This window comes from Babylonia areolata, chromosome 21 (assembly GCF_041734735.1).
Source record: "Babylonia areolata isolate BAREFJ2019XMU chromosome 21, ASM4173473v1, whole genome shotgun sequence".
Lineage (NCBI taxonomy): Eukaryota > Metazoa > Mollusca > Gastropoda > Neogastropoda > Buccinidae > Babylonia > Babylonia areolata.
The window spans coordinates 37458437-37480827 of record NC_134896.1 but is presented as its reverse complement, the minus strand read 5'-3'; the positions used below and the strand labels follow the sequence as shown (position 1 = coordinate 37480827).

Genomic DNA, 22391 nt, shown 5'->3' with positions numbered 1-22391 from the left:
AAACCAACAAACAAACCCCTCAACCTGGTTGGGCCCAACGCAACGAGAACAAAAAGAAAACAATCATTTGAAACAGATGCCCATGATCATGGTCATGAAAACACCAACGCATAAATCTTTCATGTTGACACCGAGTGTTTAAATCAAAATATTGAAATCAGAATTCCCGAGACATAAGTAACTGCACTGACTCCTTCAGCTATGTGAAAGAAGAGTCACTGAGGCACCGTGCAGAAGAACTGTTCACCAGATTCCTCCAGGTATGTCTTTTTTTTTTCTTTTTTTTGCTGCCCCATTCATCTGCACCGTTTCAGTGGCATTACTTCCACGCCGCTCATTTAGATTTCCCCGTACACGGCCACACCCGGGTTCGTCCGTCACAGTTCAAGCGTCGGCAGTCCGCAGGGAACCATCGATGTTAGGTCGCCAGGAGGCCACACACCAGAGGAAACCCTGCACTGCTGCTGGGTCACTTTGGTGGTGTTCAGTGGTGCCTGTTCTGATTCAACGTACTTAGGACACCACCTACTAAACCCCCTACTAACGACAATAATGGCTCAGTCGCGGAGCCAGACTGAGTGAGCGTCCCTCCCAGAGTGGAGACCGCCACCACGTCCCGCAAACAACAGCCCCCCATGAGGTCTGTCCATATTGTGTTTCAAAGCGTGGGTCGCTTCAAATTCTGCAATGCTGTCTGTCCATTGATTTGTGTCTTCCCCATCTCTCTCCCCCAACGGTTCCTTTGAGGATTGTTTAACCTTGACTTTTGGACATTGTTATGCGGTGACGGCGCCTGGTGGGTAAAGGGTGGAGATTTTTCCAGTCTGTCAGGTCTACATAAAATGTGCAGACTTGCCAGTGCCTGAGCCACCTTCGTGTGTATACGCACGCAGAAGATCAAATACGCATGTTAAAGATCCTGTAATCCATGTTAGCGTTCGGTGGGTTATGGAAACAAGAACATACCCAGCATGCACATCCTCGAAAACTGAGTATGGCTGCCTACATGGCGGGGTAAATAAAAAAAAAAACCCGCTTATAGACGTAAAATGTTACATGTCTGTCTGAGTGTGTATGTGTGCGTGCCTGAAATGTGATTGAATGACACAGGAAACGAATGATGAGCGCCCAGTGGCAGCCGTCAGTCGGCTCTACCCAGGTAGGCAGCCTGTTGTGCATTTAAATGACCCCGTGTTTGTGAAGCGCTTAGAGTTTGGTGTCCGACCGAGGAGAAGCACTATATAAGTATCCATATCTATCAATCAATCAAGACCAAGTTGTTTTCTTTTTTTCCCCCTTCTTTTTCTTCAAGTGTTGTCAGCAGATTTTCATATGGTCAGTCAAATGTGCTTACTGGGTTGGTTCGTTGGCGATATGATCAGTGTATCAATGCTAATGATGGATCTCATGTAAGTGAACTGTTGAACAGTTCGTAGGCCTGTACAGCTTCAGGTCATAGACAATTGTTAAGCAGTGATGGTAGTGTCGAGACTGGCCGTCAGGTGAGTTGCTTTTTTCGCCGCTGCTGGGTTTCTGTTTCATATCTAGTCGATGCTTCATCCAGACTTTTAACTAGCTCCACGTGTTCAAGCCGAAAGATAGAAAAAGACGATAGAAGAGAGAGAGAGAGAGAGAGAGAGAGAGAGAGAGAGAGAGAGAGAGAGAGATTCGGATGATTTATTCATATAGGCCATTGCCCCTCATGAAGGGGTGCAGTATACAACATGCAAGTGCACAAGGCGAAACAATCATCAAAGGAATGATGATATCATTATTGATCTTAACTTCAATGCTTTATATATGTAAATAGACAAATTCTTTACAATGCTTTCTTTATTAGATGCCATCAAAAGACTTAGCCGAAACTGAGAGAGAGAGAGAGAGTGAGAGAGAGAGAGAGACAGAGAGAGAGAGACACAGAGAGAGAGAGACAGAGAGAGAGAGAGAGAGAGAGAGAGAGAGACAGAGAGAGAGAGAAAGATGAAAGACAAAAAACAGAGACACGATCGTGGGAGGGAGATGAGTGGAAAGAGGGACAGAGAAATGATATGAGAGAAAGAGACAGATACAGACAGACTGACACAGACACTTACCATGGTTCTGTCTCCTGGTTCGGCACCTCCGTATCTAAAAGGAAAAAACAAACAAAAAAACAGAAAATTAAAACGTAACGAATCATCAACACTACGGGACAGAAACACACACTCACATACATACTCGTATGCCCATGTACATAAGCGCGCGCGCGCGCGCGCGTGCACACACACACACACACACACACACACACACACACACATCCATTCATATTCCTGTTTTCCCGTCCACTATCACTTTTGGTGAAAAGGCTGTGTACTCAGCAATGAGCTAGATATAATATCTGGTCTCCCTCATGACAAATCTGAAATTATTTCTTTAAGACATTTTCTGACAACAACAGGCCTTACTGACGCATGGAGAGCTTACCACCCCACTGACACAGACTTCACGTGGCACAGGCATAATCCGTTCATTGCACGGCGTTTGAATTACTGTTTTGTTTCTGATAACTTGTTGCCCTCCTGTGTTTCGTGTGAACACATCACTGTCCCAAACTCTGATCATAAAGCTGTCGTTCTAGAAATTAGTGAGGGAAACTTTGTTCGTGGTCCAGGGTACTGGAAATTCAACAATAGTTATCTTAAAAATGAAATATTTGTTACAAAAATGAATGCTTTGTTAGATTCTGTCAGTTTAGAACATAGTAATCAAAGCAGCGTAGTTAAATGGGAGCTGTGCAAAGTTGAAGTGAGAAATCTCTGCATCGAGTTCGGAAAAACATGGGCTTGCAAAAATCGAAACAAATCACTGGACTTACAGAATCGACTAAAAGAAATGGAAAAAAAATTGTTTAATCAGTCCTCAAAATGAAGATCTTCAGACTGATTATTTGAAAATGAAACACGATTTAGATTTAATGTACACGAATGAAGCTAAAGGAGCACAGGTAAGGGCTAGAGTAAAATGGATTGAAGAAGGTGAAAAAAACACAAAATATTTCACAAATCTTGAAAAAGCTAGATGTAAAAATAAAATTATTACCAGTTTGCGCAATGAGGCGGGTGAAATCATTACAGATCAAAAGAAAATCTTACAAGAACAGCTGTCCTTCTACAAAACCTTATACAACCAAACAACAACGGAAAGAAATATACAGGAAGCCATCAATAATTTCATTGAAAACGAACATTTTACAAAGTTAAATGAAGACGAAGCCTTAGCATGCGAAGGGTTAATAACTTATGAAGAAACCACAACTGCACTCAGAAAACTAAAAAATGGATCAGCTCCAGGGAGTGACGGTCTGACGACAGAGGTTTTAAAATTCTTTTGGGGAAAAATAGGCAGATTACTAACCGATTCTTTCAATGAGTCGTTCTGAATAGGAGAACTGTCATTTACACAAAGACAGGGTATCATATCATTATTACATAAAAGTAAAGATTTAGATAGGGAGAACTTGAGTAATTGGAGACCTATAACTTTAACTAATTCAGATTATAAAATTCTAGCCAAGGTTCTAGCAGAAAGATTGGGTAGTGTAGTAAATAACTTAGTCAGCAAAGATCAGGTGGGATATATCAAAGGCAGGAACATAGCTACAATCATAAGATGTATTGATGATGTCATTAATTATCTTAATAAAACTGGTAAAGCAGGGTATTTGTTAGCATTAGATTATACTAAGGCATTCGATTCTGTATCTAAAGCATATATGTTACAAGCTTTTAAAGTATTCGGATTCGGATCTGACTTTCAAAAATGGGTATCTGTACTCTCCAATAATTCGCAAAGTTCCATAAACCATGGCGGCTGGCTATCTGAACCCTTCGATGTGAACTGTGGAATCAGACAAGGATGTCCATTTTCTCCCCTTGCATTCATTCTTGCAATGGAAATTCTAGCAGTCAAGATAAGGAATAGTACAATAACGGGTATCAAAACTCCAACTATGGGCAATAATCAAGATATATATTTAAAGATTAAACAATTGGCAGATGATACGACTTTATTTTTGAAAAATAGACAGGACATGTTTACTTCCATAGAAATACTTAAGTCATTTGAGAAATTTTCTGGGCTGAAATTAAATTCACACAAAACGAAAGCAATGAAGATGGGCAGACAAATCACTGAACAGAATCTCCCATTTGTATTGGTTGACAAAATAAAAATTTTGGGCATATACTTCCAGAAAGACAAAATGGCAAAACACATTGAAGAAAACTGGAGAGATAGGATAAATAATATACAAAAATTAATAGTACAGTGGAGCAAAAGACACCTATCCATACACGGTAAAATTCTTGTAACAAAAACTTTCTTGTTAAGTCAACTTACATATGTTATGCAATCCATTGGCATCCCAGAAAAAGCTTTGAAACAGATCAACACCATATTCTACAAATTTATTTGGCAGAGAAAACATAGTAACCGTAGAGCTTTTGAGAAAGTGAAAAGAAAAACAATGGAAAGTGATTATAATGAAGGAGGGTTAAATATGGTAAATATGTTAGAAATTCAAAGATGCATGCATTTACAATGGGCTGGAAGATTTTATCATGCACGGGAAGAAAACTGGACTATAATACCCAGATGGCATCTAAACAAAATACAAAATCATCGTAAAATATTTATGGTAAACTGTAGAGCAAAGCAAATAAAATTACAAGAAATAGAGAACGATTTTTGGTCGGATGTAATTACAACATATTTGAACAGTAAAGATATAGTAACAAGAGAAGAAGTGAATATCCATAATTTTCACAATCAGATGTTGTTTCACAATAATAATATACAATATAAAGGTAATGTGCTATGTTTTCAAAACTGGATAGACAATGGAATAGAACACATAAAAGACATAATACATAAAACAGAAAAAAGACTTCTAGATTTAAATGAGGTTGCGTTTTCACTGAACCAGGCTAAAGGAATCACAATATTCGAATACAATGCTCTATACAACGCAATTCCATTACAGTGGAAGACCTGGATACAAAACAATGGATTACCAATGGAATCTACTGAAACTTCTATTTGTGATGCAAACGCATTCAATGCAAAACTAAAAGAAATAAAGAAATATCTTAAAAGTAGAAGTAAAAGTACAACTATAGACCTACATATTTGTGTATTTTGGAAGAGGAAATTTGACTTTTCTTTCAATCATAATACATGGATTTTACCTAGGAAAGCAACAAAAGAAGTACGCTTACATGAATTGCAGTGGAAAATAAGTCATAATATATACCCAACAAACATTATTCTAAAAAAATGGAAGTAGTAGACTCAGAAAATTGTTACTACTGTCCTGGTAAAATTGATTTTATTGAACATTTTTTCTATGAGTGCTCATCTGTGAAAATACTTTGGAAAAACATAGAAAATTTGATACTTAGAAATACTGGTAAGTGTATGAAATTACATCCCACAGACGTTTTATTTGGAATTCAGGATGACAGATATAGCAAACATGACCTTATAAAAATAAATCATATTATTTTGATAGGTAAAATGTGTATCAGTATTGCTAAAAAAACAAAAAGACTGTCTATTTTACAACTGATCTTTGAACAGCAATTCAGTATTAGACATCGATATATTATATAATACCTTATGAATCTTAAAGAAAAGGGAAACAAATCTATATGTAAGTGGGGGGAAAAAAACGACATAGTTATGGAATGCAGGGTATTGCTTTTGATTATTGTCACGGTTTTTGTGTGCGTGTGTGTGCGTGTGTGTGTGTGTGATTGCTTAGGTTCACTGTATCCTTTTTGTTGCTGTTATTTTGTTCCTTTCCTTTTTTTCTTTTTTTTTCTTTATATAAATAAAACGATGGTCGACCCAAGAAAGTCCGGGTAAAAAAAAAAAAAAAGAAAAAAAAAAAAGGCTTTAAACTTAGGAAGCTCTCTCTCTCTCTCTCTCTCTTACATACACACACTCTCTCTCTTTCGCGTTCACATACACAGAAAGATACACACACACACACACTCTCTCTCTCTCTCTCTGTCGCTTTCACATACACAGAAAGATACAAACACACACACACACACACAAACACACACACACACACACACACACAAACACACTCTCTCTCTCCCTCTCTCTCTCTGTCTTGCCCTCTTTCACTCTCTTCTCTCCCCCCCCCTCCCCGAACCCCTCCCCCTCCCCGAACCCCTCCCCCTCCCCTCCTCGATCTCTCCTCCGCCCCCCCCTCCCTACACACACAGTACCTGACCACCATGTCAACGCCCTGTTTCAAAGCCTGTGTCCACGTGTCGTCTACATGTTCCTGACTCAGGGCTGTGGACACTCCCGTGAAGAACACGCTGTACAGCTGTGACCACCGTCACCACCATCATCATCATGATCATTATTACCACAGTTATCACCACCATCATCATAATCATCATCACTTCACCACCATCATCATCACCACCATCATGATCATTATCACCACAATTATCACCATCATCATCATAATCATCATCACTACCACCGCCACCTTCACCACTATCATCACCACCACCACCACCACCACCATGATCATCACTAACACCACCACCACCACCATGATCATCACTAACACCACCACCACCACCATGATCATCACTAACACCACCACCACCACCACCATGATCATCACTAACACCACCACCACCACCACCACCACCACCATGATCTTCACTAACACCACCACCACCACCACCATCACCACCATGATCATCACTAACACCACCACCACCACCACCACCACCACCACCATGATCTTCACTAACACCACCACCACCACCACCACCACCATGATGATCACTAACACCACTACCACCACCACCACCACCACCATGATCTTCACTAACACCACCACCACCACCACCACCACAATCATGATCATCACTAACACCACTACCACCACCACCATGATCATCACTAACACCACCACCACCACCACCATGATCTTCACTAACACCACCACCACCATCACCACCACCATGATGATCACTAACACCACCACCACCACCACCACCATGATCATCACTAACACCACCACCACCACCACCACCATGATGATCACTAACACCACCACCACCACCACCACCATGATCATCACTAACACCACCACCACCACCACCATGATCTTCACTAACACCACCACCACCACCACCACCACCATGATTTTCACTAACACCACCACCACCACCACCACCATGATCATCACTAACACCACCACCACCACCACCATGATCTTCACTAACACCACCACCACCACCACCACCACCATGATCATCACTAACACCGCCACCACCACCACCACCACCATGATCATCACTAACACCACCATCACCACCATGATCATCACTAACACCACCACCACCACCACCATGATGATCACTAACACCACCACCACCACCACCACCACCATGATCATCACTAACACCACCACCACCACCACCATGATCATCACTAACACCACCACCACCACCATGATCATCACTAACACCACCATCACCACCATGATCATCACTAACACCACCACCACCACCATGATCATCACTAACACCACCACCACCACCACCACCACCATGATGATCACTAACACCACTACCACCACCACCATGATTTTCACTAACACCACTACCACCACCACCACAATCATGATCATCACTAACACCACTACCACCACCACCATGATCATCACTAACACCACCACCACCACCACCATGATCTTCACTAACACCACCACCACCACCACCACCACTATGATCATCACTAACACCACCACCACCACCATGATCATCACTAACACTACCACCACCACTATGATCATCACTAACACCACCACCACCACCATGATCATCACTAACACCACCACACACCATGATCATCACTAACACCACCACACACCATGATCATCACTAACACCACCACCACCAACACCACCACCATGTTCATCACTAACACCACCACCACCACCACCACCACCACCATGATCATCACTAACGCTACCACTAACACCACCACCACCACCATGATCATCACTAACACCACCACCACCACCATGATCATCACTAACGCCACCACCACCATCACCATGATAATCACTAACGCTACCACCAACATCACCACCACCATGATCATCACTAACACCACCACCGCCGTCAACACCTCTGTTACCTCCATCATCATCACTACCATCTTCATCACCATCACCACCTCGAGCAGCATCACTTACCACCATCCTCACAAGAACTATAACCACACACACACACACAAACACTAACATACACACGCACACATCCTCTCTCTCTCTCTCACACACACACACACACATCCTCTCTCTCTATCTCTCTCTCTCACACTCACACACACACCCTCTCACACACACACACACGCACGCACACACACACAACTCCTCACACACACACACACACACACACACACACACACACATCACACCGCCCCCCCTCGCCCCCCTCCTCCCCCACACACATGCTCACTAACCCCTCAAGACGCCCCAGCCATGACAGACTCTGAGCAAACAACAACAAAAAACACTTAACACCACACACACATACACATCACCCTCCCCCTCGACCCCCCCCCCCCCCCACACACACACACACATCCACATCCCCCTCCGCAATTCCTCCCCCACACACAGATTCCCCCAACACACACACACACACACACACACACTCCCTCACCCACCCACCCCCACACCCCCCCACCCCACACACACACACATCATCCCCATCCCTACTCACACACACACACACACACACACACGCCCACTTACCCCTCCAGACGCCCCACCCATGACAGACTCTGCTATCTGGGCCAGGCGATGAGCCAGCTGGGCAGGGCGGCACGCTATGGCGCCACTCTCACGGGCACACAACTCCTCCACCACCCCTGCCCACAGTCACCACCCAATACAACCTCTTCAATCGCTATAATCCTACGCACTCAGAGGGCGCCATCTCAGAATCATGGTTTGAGTGTGCGTGCTAGCAATCTGGTGGGCATCAGTTCGTGTCTGACTCGTCTGGGCGTCGGTCGCTATTATCCCAGACAGCTAGCACGCACACTCAAGCCCTAATTCTTTCGGGGCGCCCTCTCTCACCGGGTAGAACTCCCGATTAAACTTGAACTTCCAGCTAAGTCTCGCTTAATTAACCAGTCAATTATTCCAGGTAGACGCTGAACAACAGAAACCCTGCCACAGTCACAAATCCAACCTCTCAACTACCACACACTGAGCTTAAGTTTCAGTTTCAAAGTGGCGAGGCGTCAAAGCGTGCGGACTGATCCATATTAAGATACAACACATCTGCTTTAAAAGAAAAAAAAAGAAGAGAGAAATAAATAAATAAATGAATAAATAAAAAGGAAAAAGGAAACAGATGCCTTATCAACGCATAGACCTATCTGACGCGTTTGTCAGGCCTTGAGAGCCTATCAAAAGGAAAAAAAGGAAAAGAAAAATACATGTGTGTGTGTGTGTGTGTGTGTGTGTGTGTGTGTGTGTGTGTGTGTGTGTGTGTGTGTGTGTGTGTGTGTGTGTGTGTGACACGTAAACAAAATGAAATAAAGTACAATCAAGGAAGCAAATAAGTAAATAAATAGATGTATGATTCTAAAAATATATAAATAATTATATACAAAAATCCCTGTAACTGAAATAGAATAAGGACTGTCACCATCACCATACACCTACATTCACATACAATGACAACAAATATAACATGAACCCCATCTATCTATCTATCTATCTATATAATAAATAAATATATATATATGTATATATATATATGTGTGTGTGTGTGTGTGTGTGTGTGTGTGTGTGTGTGTGTGTGTGTGTGTGTATGTGTGTGTGTGTGTGTGTGTGTGTGTGTATACAAACAAAACGGTCGAACACGTAAAATGTTACATGTCTGTCTGAGTGTATATGTGCGTTCGCCTGAAATCTGAATGAATGACACAGGAAACGAATGATGAGCGCCCAATGGCAGCCGTCATTCGGATCTTCCCATGGTATGCAGCCTGTTGTGCAAATGACCCCGTGTATGTAAAGCGCTTAGAGCTTGGTCTCTGACCGAGGATAGGCGCTATATAAGTATCCATATCAATCAATCAATCAACAACAGCAACAACAACAACAAAAACATATAATTATATATATATATATATATGAGCATATGAAGGAAAGGGTTTTTAAATAGTAAATCCTGTCGGGCGCACGGCAACAGCCGAATGGTTAAAGTGTTGGATTTTCAATCTAAGGGTGCTGGGTCCTGGGTTCAACGCCGGTATAAGCAACCTGGTGAATTCAAAGTGGGGATTTTTCCCGATTTCCCAGGAAAACATAACTATGACCTGGTAGCGCCTTCATCCCCTTTTGTGTTATGTATACACATGCAGAAGATGAAATACGCAAGTTAAAGATCCTACACAATCCATGCCAGTCTCCAGTGGGTTATTGGAACAGGAACTGACACAATACCCAAAATGCGCACTCCTGAAAAAGGGTTGGCCAGTTTTTACTGATGGCAGTTCAATGAGTGACAAACACACACACACACACACACACACACACACACACACACACACACACACACACACCATAAAACAGGCAAAGCCTTCGTGGCTAACGACGGAGTGATTCCTGTTGATTCAAAAACTACAAGAATTAAACAGAAGTGGTCAGCCCCAAGGAATGGAGAACGAGTCCTCACAGTGATTGCCCTTTCAAGCAAGAAGATGGCTGACGAATAAGTGCGCCGTCGACAACAGATAACAGTATGTTCATTCAAGTTAATTCAGTCACCCTTTAAAATATTCGTATGCAATAAACACGTCGACGGTTTACGTTGTGAATATGTTCTGTCCAGATCATTCTTTTTCTTCTTTTTTCCCCTTTTTAACTGCGAACAAATATATTAATATCAATCAAACTTTCAACAACACACTACGTAATCAAATAAACTCGACATCCAATGAAATAAAACGACCATGATCCTGAAATCCAGATTAATCCGTAAACTTACAACCTATGATTGGTATGAGTGGAAAGAATATTATTTTTCTGTGTTTAATCCGAATTTGGTATTGACAGAGAAAGTATTTCCAGAGAAAATGAATTAATTAAAGTTCACTAAGGACACACACACACGCACGCACGCACGCACCCCCCCCCCTCCCCACACACTCCTACCTCTTGCCCCCCTGGCCATTGTGGAGCCACAGTCGCCATCCCCGGCTTCTGTGTCCAGCATGTTGAGTGTGGGTTCGGACCTCAGCACGGCCTGACAGGCCGCCCTCACCATGGACTGTAGGAGGCCCCCTTCCTCTGCACACACACACACACACACACACACACACACACACACACACACACACACACACGCACGCACAAAGACACACACACACACACACAACTCTCCTTCCACCCACTCACCAACCCTTTTTTTATTTTTATTTTTTTTTTGTTTATAAATCTACCCACCCACCTATACACCTCCATCCTCCACACTTCTCCGCACACCCCTCAACGCACACACACACAGACACACACACACACACACCGCCCGATACCCCTCTTCCTTCAACTCCTCAACAAACACACACACACACTCAAACACCACCACCACCACCACCACCACCACACCACACATAAACAACACACACATTTACCCACCACTCCTTCCCCCTTCCCCACCCCCCCCTCCCCCCTCCACCCAAAGATGAATTTATATCTACTGACCAGCGGTCAGTGTGACCCCTCGAGCAACGTCCGTGGTGGGGTCGTAATTCACGTAGTCCAGCTGTAAAGGGGCGGGGCTACAGCGGTCAGTCACTCCCTCGGGCAGCAGGGGGCGGGGCCAGTGGGGGGCCAGCGTGGGGGCGTCTGGGGAACACACGACGGAGCTTCAGCTTCAGTTTCAGTTTCAGTTTCAGTTTCTCAAGGAGGCGTCACTGCGTTCGGACTTCTTCTTCTGTGTTCGTGAGCTGCAATTCCCACGTTCACTCGTATATGCGCGAGTGGGCTTTTACGTGTATGACCGTTTTTAACCCGCCATGTAGGCAGCCATAGTCCGCTTTCGGGGGTGTGCATGCTGGGTATGTTCTTGTTTCCATAACCCACCGAACGCTGACATGGATTACAGGATCTTTAACGTGCGTATTTGATCTTCTGCTTGCAGTATACACACGAAGGGGGGGTTCAGGCACTAGCAGGTCTGCACATATGTTGACCTCAGTGGGAGATCGGAAAAATCTCCACCCTTTACCCACCAGGCGCCGTCACCGTGATTCGAACCCGGGACCCTCAGATTGAAAGTCCAACGCTTTAACCACTCGGCTATTGCGCCCGTCACTGCGTTCGGACAGATCCATATACGCTACACCACATCTGCTAGGCAGATGCCTGACCAGCAGCATAACGTAACTCACTTAGTCAGGCCTCAGTTTAGTGTATGCTTATATATATTTGTGTACCTATCCGAGCGGATTTCTTTTTACATAATTTTGCCAGAGGACAACACTCTCAATGCAATGGATTATTTTTCAGTGCTGCACACGGGACCTCGGTTTATCGTCTCATCCGAAAGACAAGACGCTCAGTTTGATTTTCCAGTCGAACTTGGGAGAAAAGGCGAGAGCGGGATTCGAACTTAAACCCTCACGGGCTCTCTGTAATGGCAGCTGAGCGTCTTAACCATTCTGCCACCTTCCTCCTACGACGTAGTGGTCAGCAGCTGAAGTTCGCAAAGGAAGGTGGCAGAATGGTGAAGACGGGAGGGTCTGGGTTCGAATCCCGCTCTCGGCCTTTTCCCCACAAGTTTGATTGGAAAATCAAAGTGAGCGTATAGTCATTCGGATTTGTAGTTGTATTTGCATCTCTTCCGATCACAACAGATTTTTCTGTGTGAAATTCGGGCTGCTCTCCCCAGGGAGAGCGCGTCGCTACACTACAGCGCCACCCATTTTTTTTTGTTTGTTTTTTTCCTGCGTGCAGTTTTATTTGTTTTTTCTATCAAAGTGGATTTTTCAACAGAAGTTTGCCAGGAACAACCCTTTTGTTGCCGTGGGTTCTTTTACGTGCGCTAAGCGCATGTTGCACACGGGACCTCGGTTTTTCGTCTCATCCGAATGACTAGCGTCCAGACCACCACTCAAGGTCTAGTGGAGGGGGAGAAAATATAGACGGCTGAGCCGTGATTAGAACCAGTGCGCTCAGATTCTCTCGCTTCCAATGCGGACGCGTTACCTCTAGGCCATTACTCCACTGTGATACGATAAACCGAGATCCCGTGTGCAGCATGCAATTGGTGCACTGAAGAAGATCTCATGGCAACGACAGTGTTGTCCTCTGGTAAAAATCTGTAGCAGAAATCCACTTTGATAAGTGCACAAATGTATATGCATGCACTGAAGGCCTGACTAAACGCGTTTGGTTATGCTGCTGGTCCGTGAGGCATCTGCCTAGCAGACGTGGTGTAGCGTATATGGATTTGTCCGAACGAAGTGGCGCCTCCTTGAAAAACTGAAACTGAAGTGTGTGTGTGTGAGAGAGACAGACAGACAGACAGACAGACAGATAGACAGACAGAGGAGGCGTGTGTCTGTGCGATTGCGTATGCCAGTGCGAGAATATTATGAAAAAGTGACGGGAAGATGAATAATCATAAATGATTTAACACCAAAAAAATGCAAAAGAAGTAAAGAAACGCTAAGCGATTGTCAAGTGTACGGGACTTGTCATCCGAGTCAAACTGCTCCGAAATACAAGCTGCAAGATTTTCCTGTTGTCCTGTTCATCGATATCTGTGTTGTATTGTGACATGTTCCAAATAAAATACTGTTCAAATCAAATACAAGCTGCTACTACTGCCGTCAACGTGACGGCCATCACTTTCGTGGTGTGTGACACTGCTACTACTACTACTACTACTACTACTGTTGTTGCTGCTGCTTCTGCTACTGTTCCTACTTCTACTCCTGCTGCAGCAGTTACTACTGTGCACATCTGCTGCTGCCGTGTGCTGCTGCAACTACTTCCGTCACGGCTATCGCTTTTATGTCTGCGACCTGACGGCGTTGTTGTTGCTACCGTTCGCATGGTGCTGCTGCTATTACTGCTGCTGCTGATGCTACTGCTGCTGCTACTACTACTACTACTACTGCTGCTGCTACTATTGCTACCAATACCACAGCCACTTCAGGATAGTCAAGTGACTGTAGATGCCAAGTGCACAACCAACGCATGCTGAATTCGAAACTAGTGCATGGGGAGACCAACACAGTAGTAATTCTAAAGGTTATCTTATCTCCCTTTACTCCCATCGGTCTCCTTGACTGTCCCGTTTCCCCACGGACGTTTTTATCGTCTATTTATAGGTTCGTGCCGTTTTACCCAAACAGTGCGTGATGTCGTCATCCAGGCGTAACACTGTGACGTGCGTTCCCGCCATCTCCAGTGACGTCATGAAGGGTGAGCAGAGAGCACGTACCACTTTCACTCCAGTAGACTCTGAAAGCAAGGCCAAAATTAGTGTGTGTGTGTGTGTGTGTGTATGTGTGTGTGTGTGTGAAAGACCCATTGCTCGTACAACCAAAAATATACCAATGACGCGAGCTGTGAAGCAAGCGACAAGCTACCAGATAAGTTAGATACGTTATCTTTGTGATTGTCCTTGGCAGCTAACACACACACACACACCGTGGGCACACACACACACACACACACACACCGTGGGCACACACACACACACACACACACACACACACACACACACACACACACACACACACCGTGGGCACACACACACACACAGACACACGTCAAAAATACATGTCCGTCTTTCCGTAAAAGAGGCATACACTTTGTTAGAAAAATCAGCATGGGGTCGATTTCATAACCGATGGAAGGAAAAGTTTTTAAAACATAAAGGGACAATATTCCCCGATAATATTATTAAAGAAAAGATACCGAATCCATCAGCTTGCTATACAAGATTAATAACCTCTACTTTCTTCCGTATAAAACTTGATGCGCTGAAGACTTACTACAATAAAAATGTTACATGCATCTGTGGTAAGCAGTTCAGCTTGCATCATTGTTTGTTTCACTGTCAGCAGTTACGTACCTTCTTGCCCAAGTATTTCAAAGATAATAACTATTCTGCAGATGATTTTTGGAAAGTCATTTCTGACGAGGTTCTTATGGTCAAAATTTCAAAGGCATTGGTTCATATCCCTATTTCTACAGTCTTTTAATGTACTTCAGAATTGTGTTAATGATTTCTGATTGTTAATATCATTATTGAATTGTTACTGTTAAATGTAATTGCATATTAGTTTGCAGTTTTGGGGTAGTTTTCTATCTTTTCTGTTTTCCTCTTCCCCAGTCCCCCCAACCCACCACCCCACCCCCTCTTTTTTTTTTTTTTTTTTTATCGTCTAATATCACTGATAGTGAAAAGACGCTAAACTAAAGAACGAACACACACACACACACACACACACACACAGACCACGACGACGATGACCGGTGATGTAGAAGAAGAGGAAGTAAGACTTCATGGCTCAACAAACAAGTAACTGAAGTAGGCGATGGCTTCCTTGGCCATGATGTTAAGCAAACACACACACACACACACACACACGACGATGACGGTGATGAAAACTGAAGTCTCAAGTCCTGACTAAGCGCGTCAAGTTGGGTTACGCTGCTGGTGAAGCATCTGCTTTGCAGGTGTGGCGTGGCGTATATGGATTTGTCCGAACGCAGGGACGCCTCCTTGAGTAACTGAACTGAACTGAACCTGAAGAGGAGGACTTCATGGCGCAACAACCAGGTTACCCAGGTAGGCGATGGCTTCCTTGGCCATGATGTTGAGCTCCACGTGGCTGATACCGCCCAGGTCATTGATAAACACCGCCACGCGGTCCCCTGCACACACACACACACACACACACACACACACGCGCACACGCACACATACTCACATATCATCATTCACTCACACACACACACACACACACACACACACACATATCATCACACACACACACACACACACACACACACACACATCATCATCATCATCATCATCATCATCATCATCATCATCATCATCACACACACACACACACACACACACACACATCATCATCATCATCATCATCATCATCATACACACTCTCTCTCTCTCTCTCTCTCTCTCTCTCTCTCTCTCTCTCACACACACACACACACACACACACACACACACAACGAAGCAGAAACTCCCATAGGTAATAGTTACAAACCAATGAGTAACACAAAATGGATGATACATTTGGAGGACATCACGAGGACACATAGCAAAGTTAACAAAAACACACAATATATTAAAAAAAAACAAAACAAAAAAAAAACAACCACCAACAGAACTAAGAAAAATAAATTTGAATATAAAACCCTCGTATTTTGATTTTCTAGTTTCCACAACAGAGATAACGAGTGCTTCCAGAAACACACACACACACACACACACACACACACACACACACACACACACACACACAAAACAAAACAAACAAAAAAACGTCTGGAAAAGACGGGATTACAAACGAAATCTTAAAGGCTATCCGACCGGAAACAACAGAAATACTAAAACTGTTATTTCAGAACATTCTTAACTCAGGCACGTTCCCAGGTATGTGGAAAAAAAAGAAATTAGCATACCAATTTACAAATCAGGAGACCAATTAAACCCTAGCAATTATCGAGGAATAACCCTTAACAACTCACTTAGTAATCTTTGTTGTCAAATATTAAACAATCGTATAACAAACTATCTTGAAGACAAACATTCACTATCAAAAGAACAAGCAGGCTTTCGAAAATAACACAAGACTTCGAACCACATATTTATACTTAAAAAGATAGTTGACTATACTCTCAAAAGATGAAGGAATCGCCTTTATTGCTGCTTTGTTGATTTTCAGAAAGCATTTGACACAGTCTGGCATCACGCTCGTATGCTAAAAACGTATGAAATAGGTACAAATTGAAATTGCTTTAGAGTTATTCAAAGCATGTATGAAAATGCCACAGTTTGCACAAGAACCGATACGGGATTTTCTTCTGAAATACCCATATTAAAGGGGGTACTACAAGGAAACACACTCAGTCCCACTTTATTCAATATCTTTATAAATGATCTCCTGAAATGTTTGGGAGTTACTGACTCATCATCTATACGCCATGACAAGAATTACATTGTCTTGTGCTCACTGTATGCTGATGACCTCGTAAATTTGTCCACGACAAAAATAGGACTACAAAACAAACTAGATAAACTCATCTATATTGTGAAAAATGGGGTCTAAAAATCAACACAGAGAAAACTAAAGTAATAGTTTTCACGCACACCGATCCCGAAGTGCCTGTTATTTATACTTTAGACAATGATATAATCCAGACAACTGACCGTTTAAGTACCTGGGCATATTACTTCACAAAACTAGAACGTTCTCTTACGCCCAAGAACACCTAGCCAAACGGCTTCAAAAGCAGCACATACCCTCCGACGAATCGTTAAAAAGCAAGATATTCGTTTGGATTCTGTACTGCAGTTTTTTGATTCGCTTGTTTTACCTATATTATCATATGGAGCCTGAGATTTGGTTCCCATGGGTTGAAACTAAAACTACCAGTTCATTCAATACAGGAATAACAGATTTCTTAAGTAACAGTATTTCTCCGAAACATTCCCATGAACAGATGCATATGAAATTCTGCAAACCGCTTTTAGGGGTACATACTAAAACAATGAATCTGCCAAGTCTATCAGAATTGGGCAGATTTCCAACTGGAATTCATATTGCATGCAGTGTTCTTAGCCACTGGACTCATATTCTGGATGCACATGATGATTGTAAAAAGTATTCTTCACAGTGTAGGGTTAGGTCATGTTTGGATTAATCAGTCTATATTTAGTAACAGCAAATTTAAATTCACTTTACGTCAACAACTAAGAAAGGTATATACAATTTTGGAAACAAAGAAAACCTTAATACAACAGATTAGATTTCTACAACAAAATTAAAAGAGACAATTATCGAAAGGAGAATTATTTAACTGATAAAATCGATCCTGCTCACAAACGAGCTCTTTGTAAAGTCAGAATAAGCGCACAAGATTCAGAAATTGAACGAGGCAGACATGAAAACATTCCAAGAGAAGAGAGATTATGAAATATATGTAAAGTCGTTGAAGATGAATTCCATTTCTTAGATACGTGTATTTTAATTCATAATTTGTAAAACCATCTAATTACGACCGTAAAAGAATATAATCATCTATCGGATGTGATCAATAGAAAGATACAAGACAATATTCTGAACCCTAGTGATTTATTCAATTGCGATGACTGTCAGAAAACACTCGCCACCTATATTTATCATTGCATGTGTCTTAGATGACAGCTTCTGTCTTTGTTCATTATGTTCTTTTGTTGTGTCTGTTAATCCTTAAGGATTTTATGACAATAAATTAAGTCGAGTCGAGTCACACACACACACACACACACACACACACACACACACACACACACACACACACACACACACACACACACACACACACGCGCGCGCGCGCGCGCGATCACTGGTAGCCAAATAGTGGACTGCGGAGGTTTAAACTGTATGAGGTCAAATAGCGGACAGTGGTTCTCAAATAGTTGACCGTGGAGGTCAAACAGTGGACAGTGGTGGTCATATAGTTGACAGTAGTGTTCAAACAGTGGACAGTGGTGATGAAATAGTGGACTGTGGAGGTCGAATAGTGGACAGTGGTGATGAAATAGTGGACTGTGGAGGTCGAATAGCAGACGGTGGTTATGAAATAGTGGACGGTGGAGGTCAAATAGTGGACAGTGGTGGTCAAATAGTGGACTGTGGAGGTCGAATAGCTGACAGTAGTGATGAAATAGTGGACTGTGGTGGTCAAACAGTGGACAGTAGTGGACAGTGGTGGTCAAATAGTGGACTGTGGTGGTCAAATAGTGGACTGTGGTGGTCAAATAGTGGACTGTGGAGGGCGAATAGCTGACAGTAGTGATGAAATAGTGGACACTGGTGGTCAAACAGTGGACAGTGGTGGTCATACAGTGGACAGTAGTGGACAGTGGTGGTCAAATAGTGGACAGAGATGGTCAAATAGAGGACAGTGGTAATGAAATAGTGGACTGTGGAGGAACGGACTTTTAAATGACAATTAAAAATATGACATTCACAAGTTTGTGCTGTGGAGGTAAGTAAAAAAAAAAAAAAGTAGACAGTGGTGCTCAAACACTGGACAGTGGAGGTCCAACCAAAACTTGACATTACCTTTCTGCAGAGTCAGACGATTGGTGTTGTCTGTCGACGTCATGTGGTCCAACATGGCGGCCACAGTTTCTTTGGCCGTCATCACCTGACGGGGACCACAGCAACACACACACTGGTCAATTCACAACAACTCGGACACTTGGCACAATGACAACGACAATGACAATAGTTGTTGTCACTGTCGGGCAATCAGACAACTTTCCTAAAACAGAATATGCAATGGTGAACAACACAGTGAACATTTGTATTTGTATTTGTTTTTATCACAACAGATCCGTCTCTGTGTGAAATTCGGGCTTCTCTCTCCAGGGAAAGCGCGTCGCTACACTACAGTGCCACCCTTTTTTTTTTTTTTTTTTCCTGCGTGCAGTTTTTTATTTGTTTTTTTTTTTTTTTTTATCGAAGTGGATTTTTCTACAGAATTTTGCCAGGAACAACCCTTTTGTTGCCGTGGGTTCTTTTACGTGCGCTGTGCCGTGGGTTCTTTTACGTGCGCTAAGTGCATGCTGCACACAGGACCTCGGTTTATCGTCTCATCCGAATGACAAGCGTCCAGACCACCACTCAAGGTCTAGTGAAGGGGAGGGAAGAAAATATCGGCGGCTGAGCCGTGATTCGAACCAGCGCGCTCAGATTCTCTCGCTTCCTACGCGGGCGCGTTACCTCTTGGCCATCACTCCACCATGACATCAATTATCACCACCAGACAGTCATGTACCGCACTAGCCTACAAAAATTGTTGTAATCACCACTGGTGAATTAACAACAACACTGGCATCACATAATGACAATTGTTGTTATCACCACTGGTGAATTAACAACAACACTGGCATCACATAGTGACAATTGTTGTTATCACCACTGGTGAATTAACAACAACACTGGCATCACATAATGACAATTGTTGTAATCACCACTGGTGAATTAACAACAACACTGGCATCACATAAGACAATTGTTGTTATCACACTGGTGAACTAACAACAACACTGGCATCACATATGACAATTGTTGTTATCACCATGGTTAACACACAATCACTGCATCACATAATACAGTTTTGTAATCACCACTGGTGAATTAACAACAACACTGGCATCACATAGTGACAATTGTTGTTATCACCACTGGTGAATTAACAACAACACTGGCATCACATAATGACAATTGTTGTGATCACTATCACATAACCACCACCCTAATCCACTAGCCAACAACAACACTGATTAAGAACAACACTGACGTTACACAATGATGATGACAAAAATGATAATTTACGTACTGTTCTAGTTGACAACAATACACTGGCTAACAACAACTCTGACATTACACAATAAAGATGTCATTAGTTATCACCATCAAACAATCACCGAACTACCCTACAAAACACAGTGGTCAATTTTTCAAAAACACTGACATCGAGGCAATGAAAATGACACTAGTTATCACCATTAAAAAAAATAAAAAAATAAAAATCACCGAACGTCTTCAGCAACACACTGGTTAATCAACAACACCGACATAGAAATGACAGTAATCATTACCATCTGGCAGTCACCATACTAGCCTACAAAAACATACTGAATTATTTTTCGACAACACTGATATAACACAATAAAGACGACCTATAATTATCTCCATCAAACAATCACCGTACTCACCTACAACACACTGGTAATTAGTTAATCAACACCACTGACATTACACACACACACACACACACACACACACACACACACACACAGAGAAAATTGTTATCACCACTAGACAGTGGCGTATTGTACTAGTCAACAACCGAAAAACTGACTGCTTGTTGTCTTGTGTTTGAGCAAAAAAACACAACAAAAAAGGTGAATGAAATTGCAGTGTATGTGTTTGAGCGTGTTGACTCACTATGCCTGTGGTGTGTGTGTGTGTGTGTGTGTGTGCGTGTGTGTGTGTGTGTGTGTGTGTGTGTGTGTGTGTGTGTGTGTGTGTGTGTGTGTGTGTGAGAGAGAGAGAGAGAGAGAGAGAGAGAGAGAGAGAGAGAGTGTTGCATCTCATGCGTGTGTATGGTTGTTTCAAGGATGTTTGTATTTATGAATAATTCATTACCCCCCCCCCCCACCCCCCGGAGCATAGGCCGCTCACAACAGTCCGCCAGAGTCCTCTGTCCTGGGCTGCCCTTTCTAACTGGCGTTTCTGTAGCAAGCTGGGTTGTTTTTTTTTACAGGGTAGGGTTCGGCTAGCCCCACGCCCAACCCTCCTCACTTTTTCACCCGGGTTTGGGACCGGCATAGGCAGAGATACCTTACCCCCACTCTCTTGTTTTTGTTGCTGTTTTTTCAAGACACGCGTGACAAACACAAAAAAAAACTCACTTTTAATCGTCGAACGCCTGCCTCCCCGTGTACTCCTGTGGAAAAATACGAACATTTACACACACACACACACACACACACACACATACACAACACCAACACACCCGCACGCACATACGAACGCACATACGAACACACACACACACACACACACACACACACACACACACACACATATATATACATATATACCCACGTACATACGTACACACATGAACACACACACACACGCAAACATACACGCAACTGACATACATACATACAGCATACACACGCACGAGCACGCGCACACACACACACACACACAAACACACATACACACACACACACACACACACACACACACACACACACACACACACACACACACACAACACGCACATACGAACGCACAAGCACGCATACCGACGCACATACGTACACACACACACACACACACACACACACACACACACACACGACATAAACACACACCCAAAACACACACAACCCAACACACACACACACACACACACACACACACACACACACACACACACAAACACAAACACACACAAACACACACCCAAAACACACACAACCCAACACACACACACACACACACACACA

The 22391-nt window shown here is 43.0% G+C and overlaps 1 protein-coding gene across 1 annotated transcript in view; it reads right to left on the bottom strand.

Moving 5' to 3' along the window:
• Nucleotides 1-22391, bottom strand: part of LOC143296408 (triokinase/FMN cyclase-like) — a 34820-nt gene that overhangs the window by 3333 nt on the left and 9096 nt on the right. Inside the window, exons 6-14 of the mRNA XM_076608302.1 lie at nucleotides 21783-21817; nucleotides 19423-19507; nucleotides 15908-15997; nucleotides 14459-14575; nucleotides 11807-11950; nucleotides 11258-11392; nucleotides 8840-8955; nucleotides 6276-6379; nucleotides 2094-2127 (exon numbers count right to left, since the gene is read on the bottom strand). Of these exons, the coding sequence (XP_076464417.1) occupies nucleotides 2094-2127; nucleotides 6276-6379; nucleotides 8840-8955; nucleotides 11258-11392; nucleotides 11807-11950; nucleotides 14459-14575; nucleotides 15908-15997; nucleotides 19423-19507; nucleotides 21783-21817 (860 nt within the window). The remainder of the gene's footprint in view (nucleotides 1-2093; nucleotides 2128-6275; nucleotides 6380-8839; nucleotides 8956-11257; nucleotides 11393-11806; nucleotides 11951-14458; nucleotides 14576-15907; nucleotides 15998-19422; nucleotides 19508-21782; nucleotides 21818-22391) is intronic.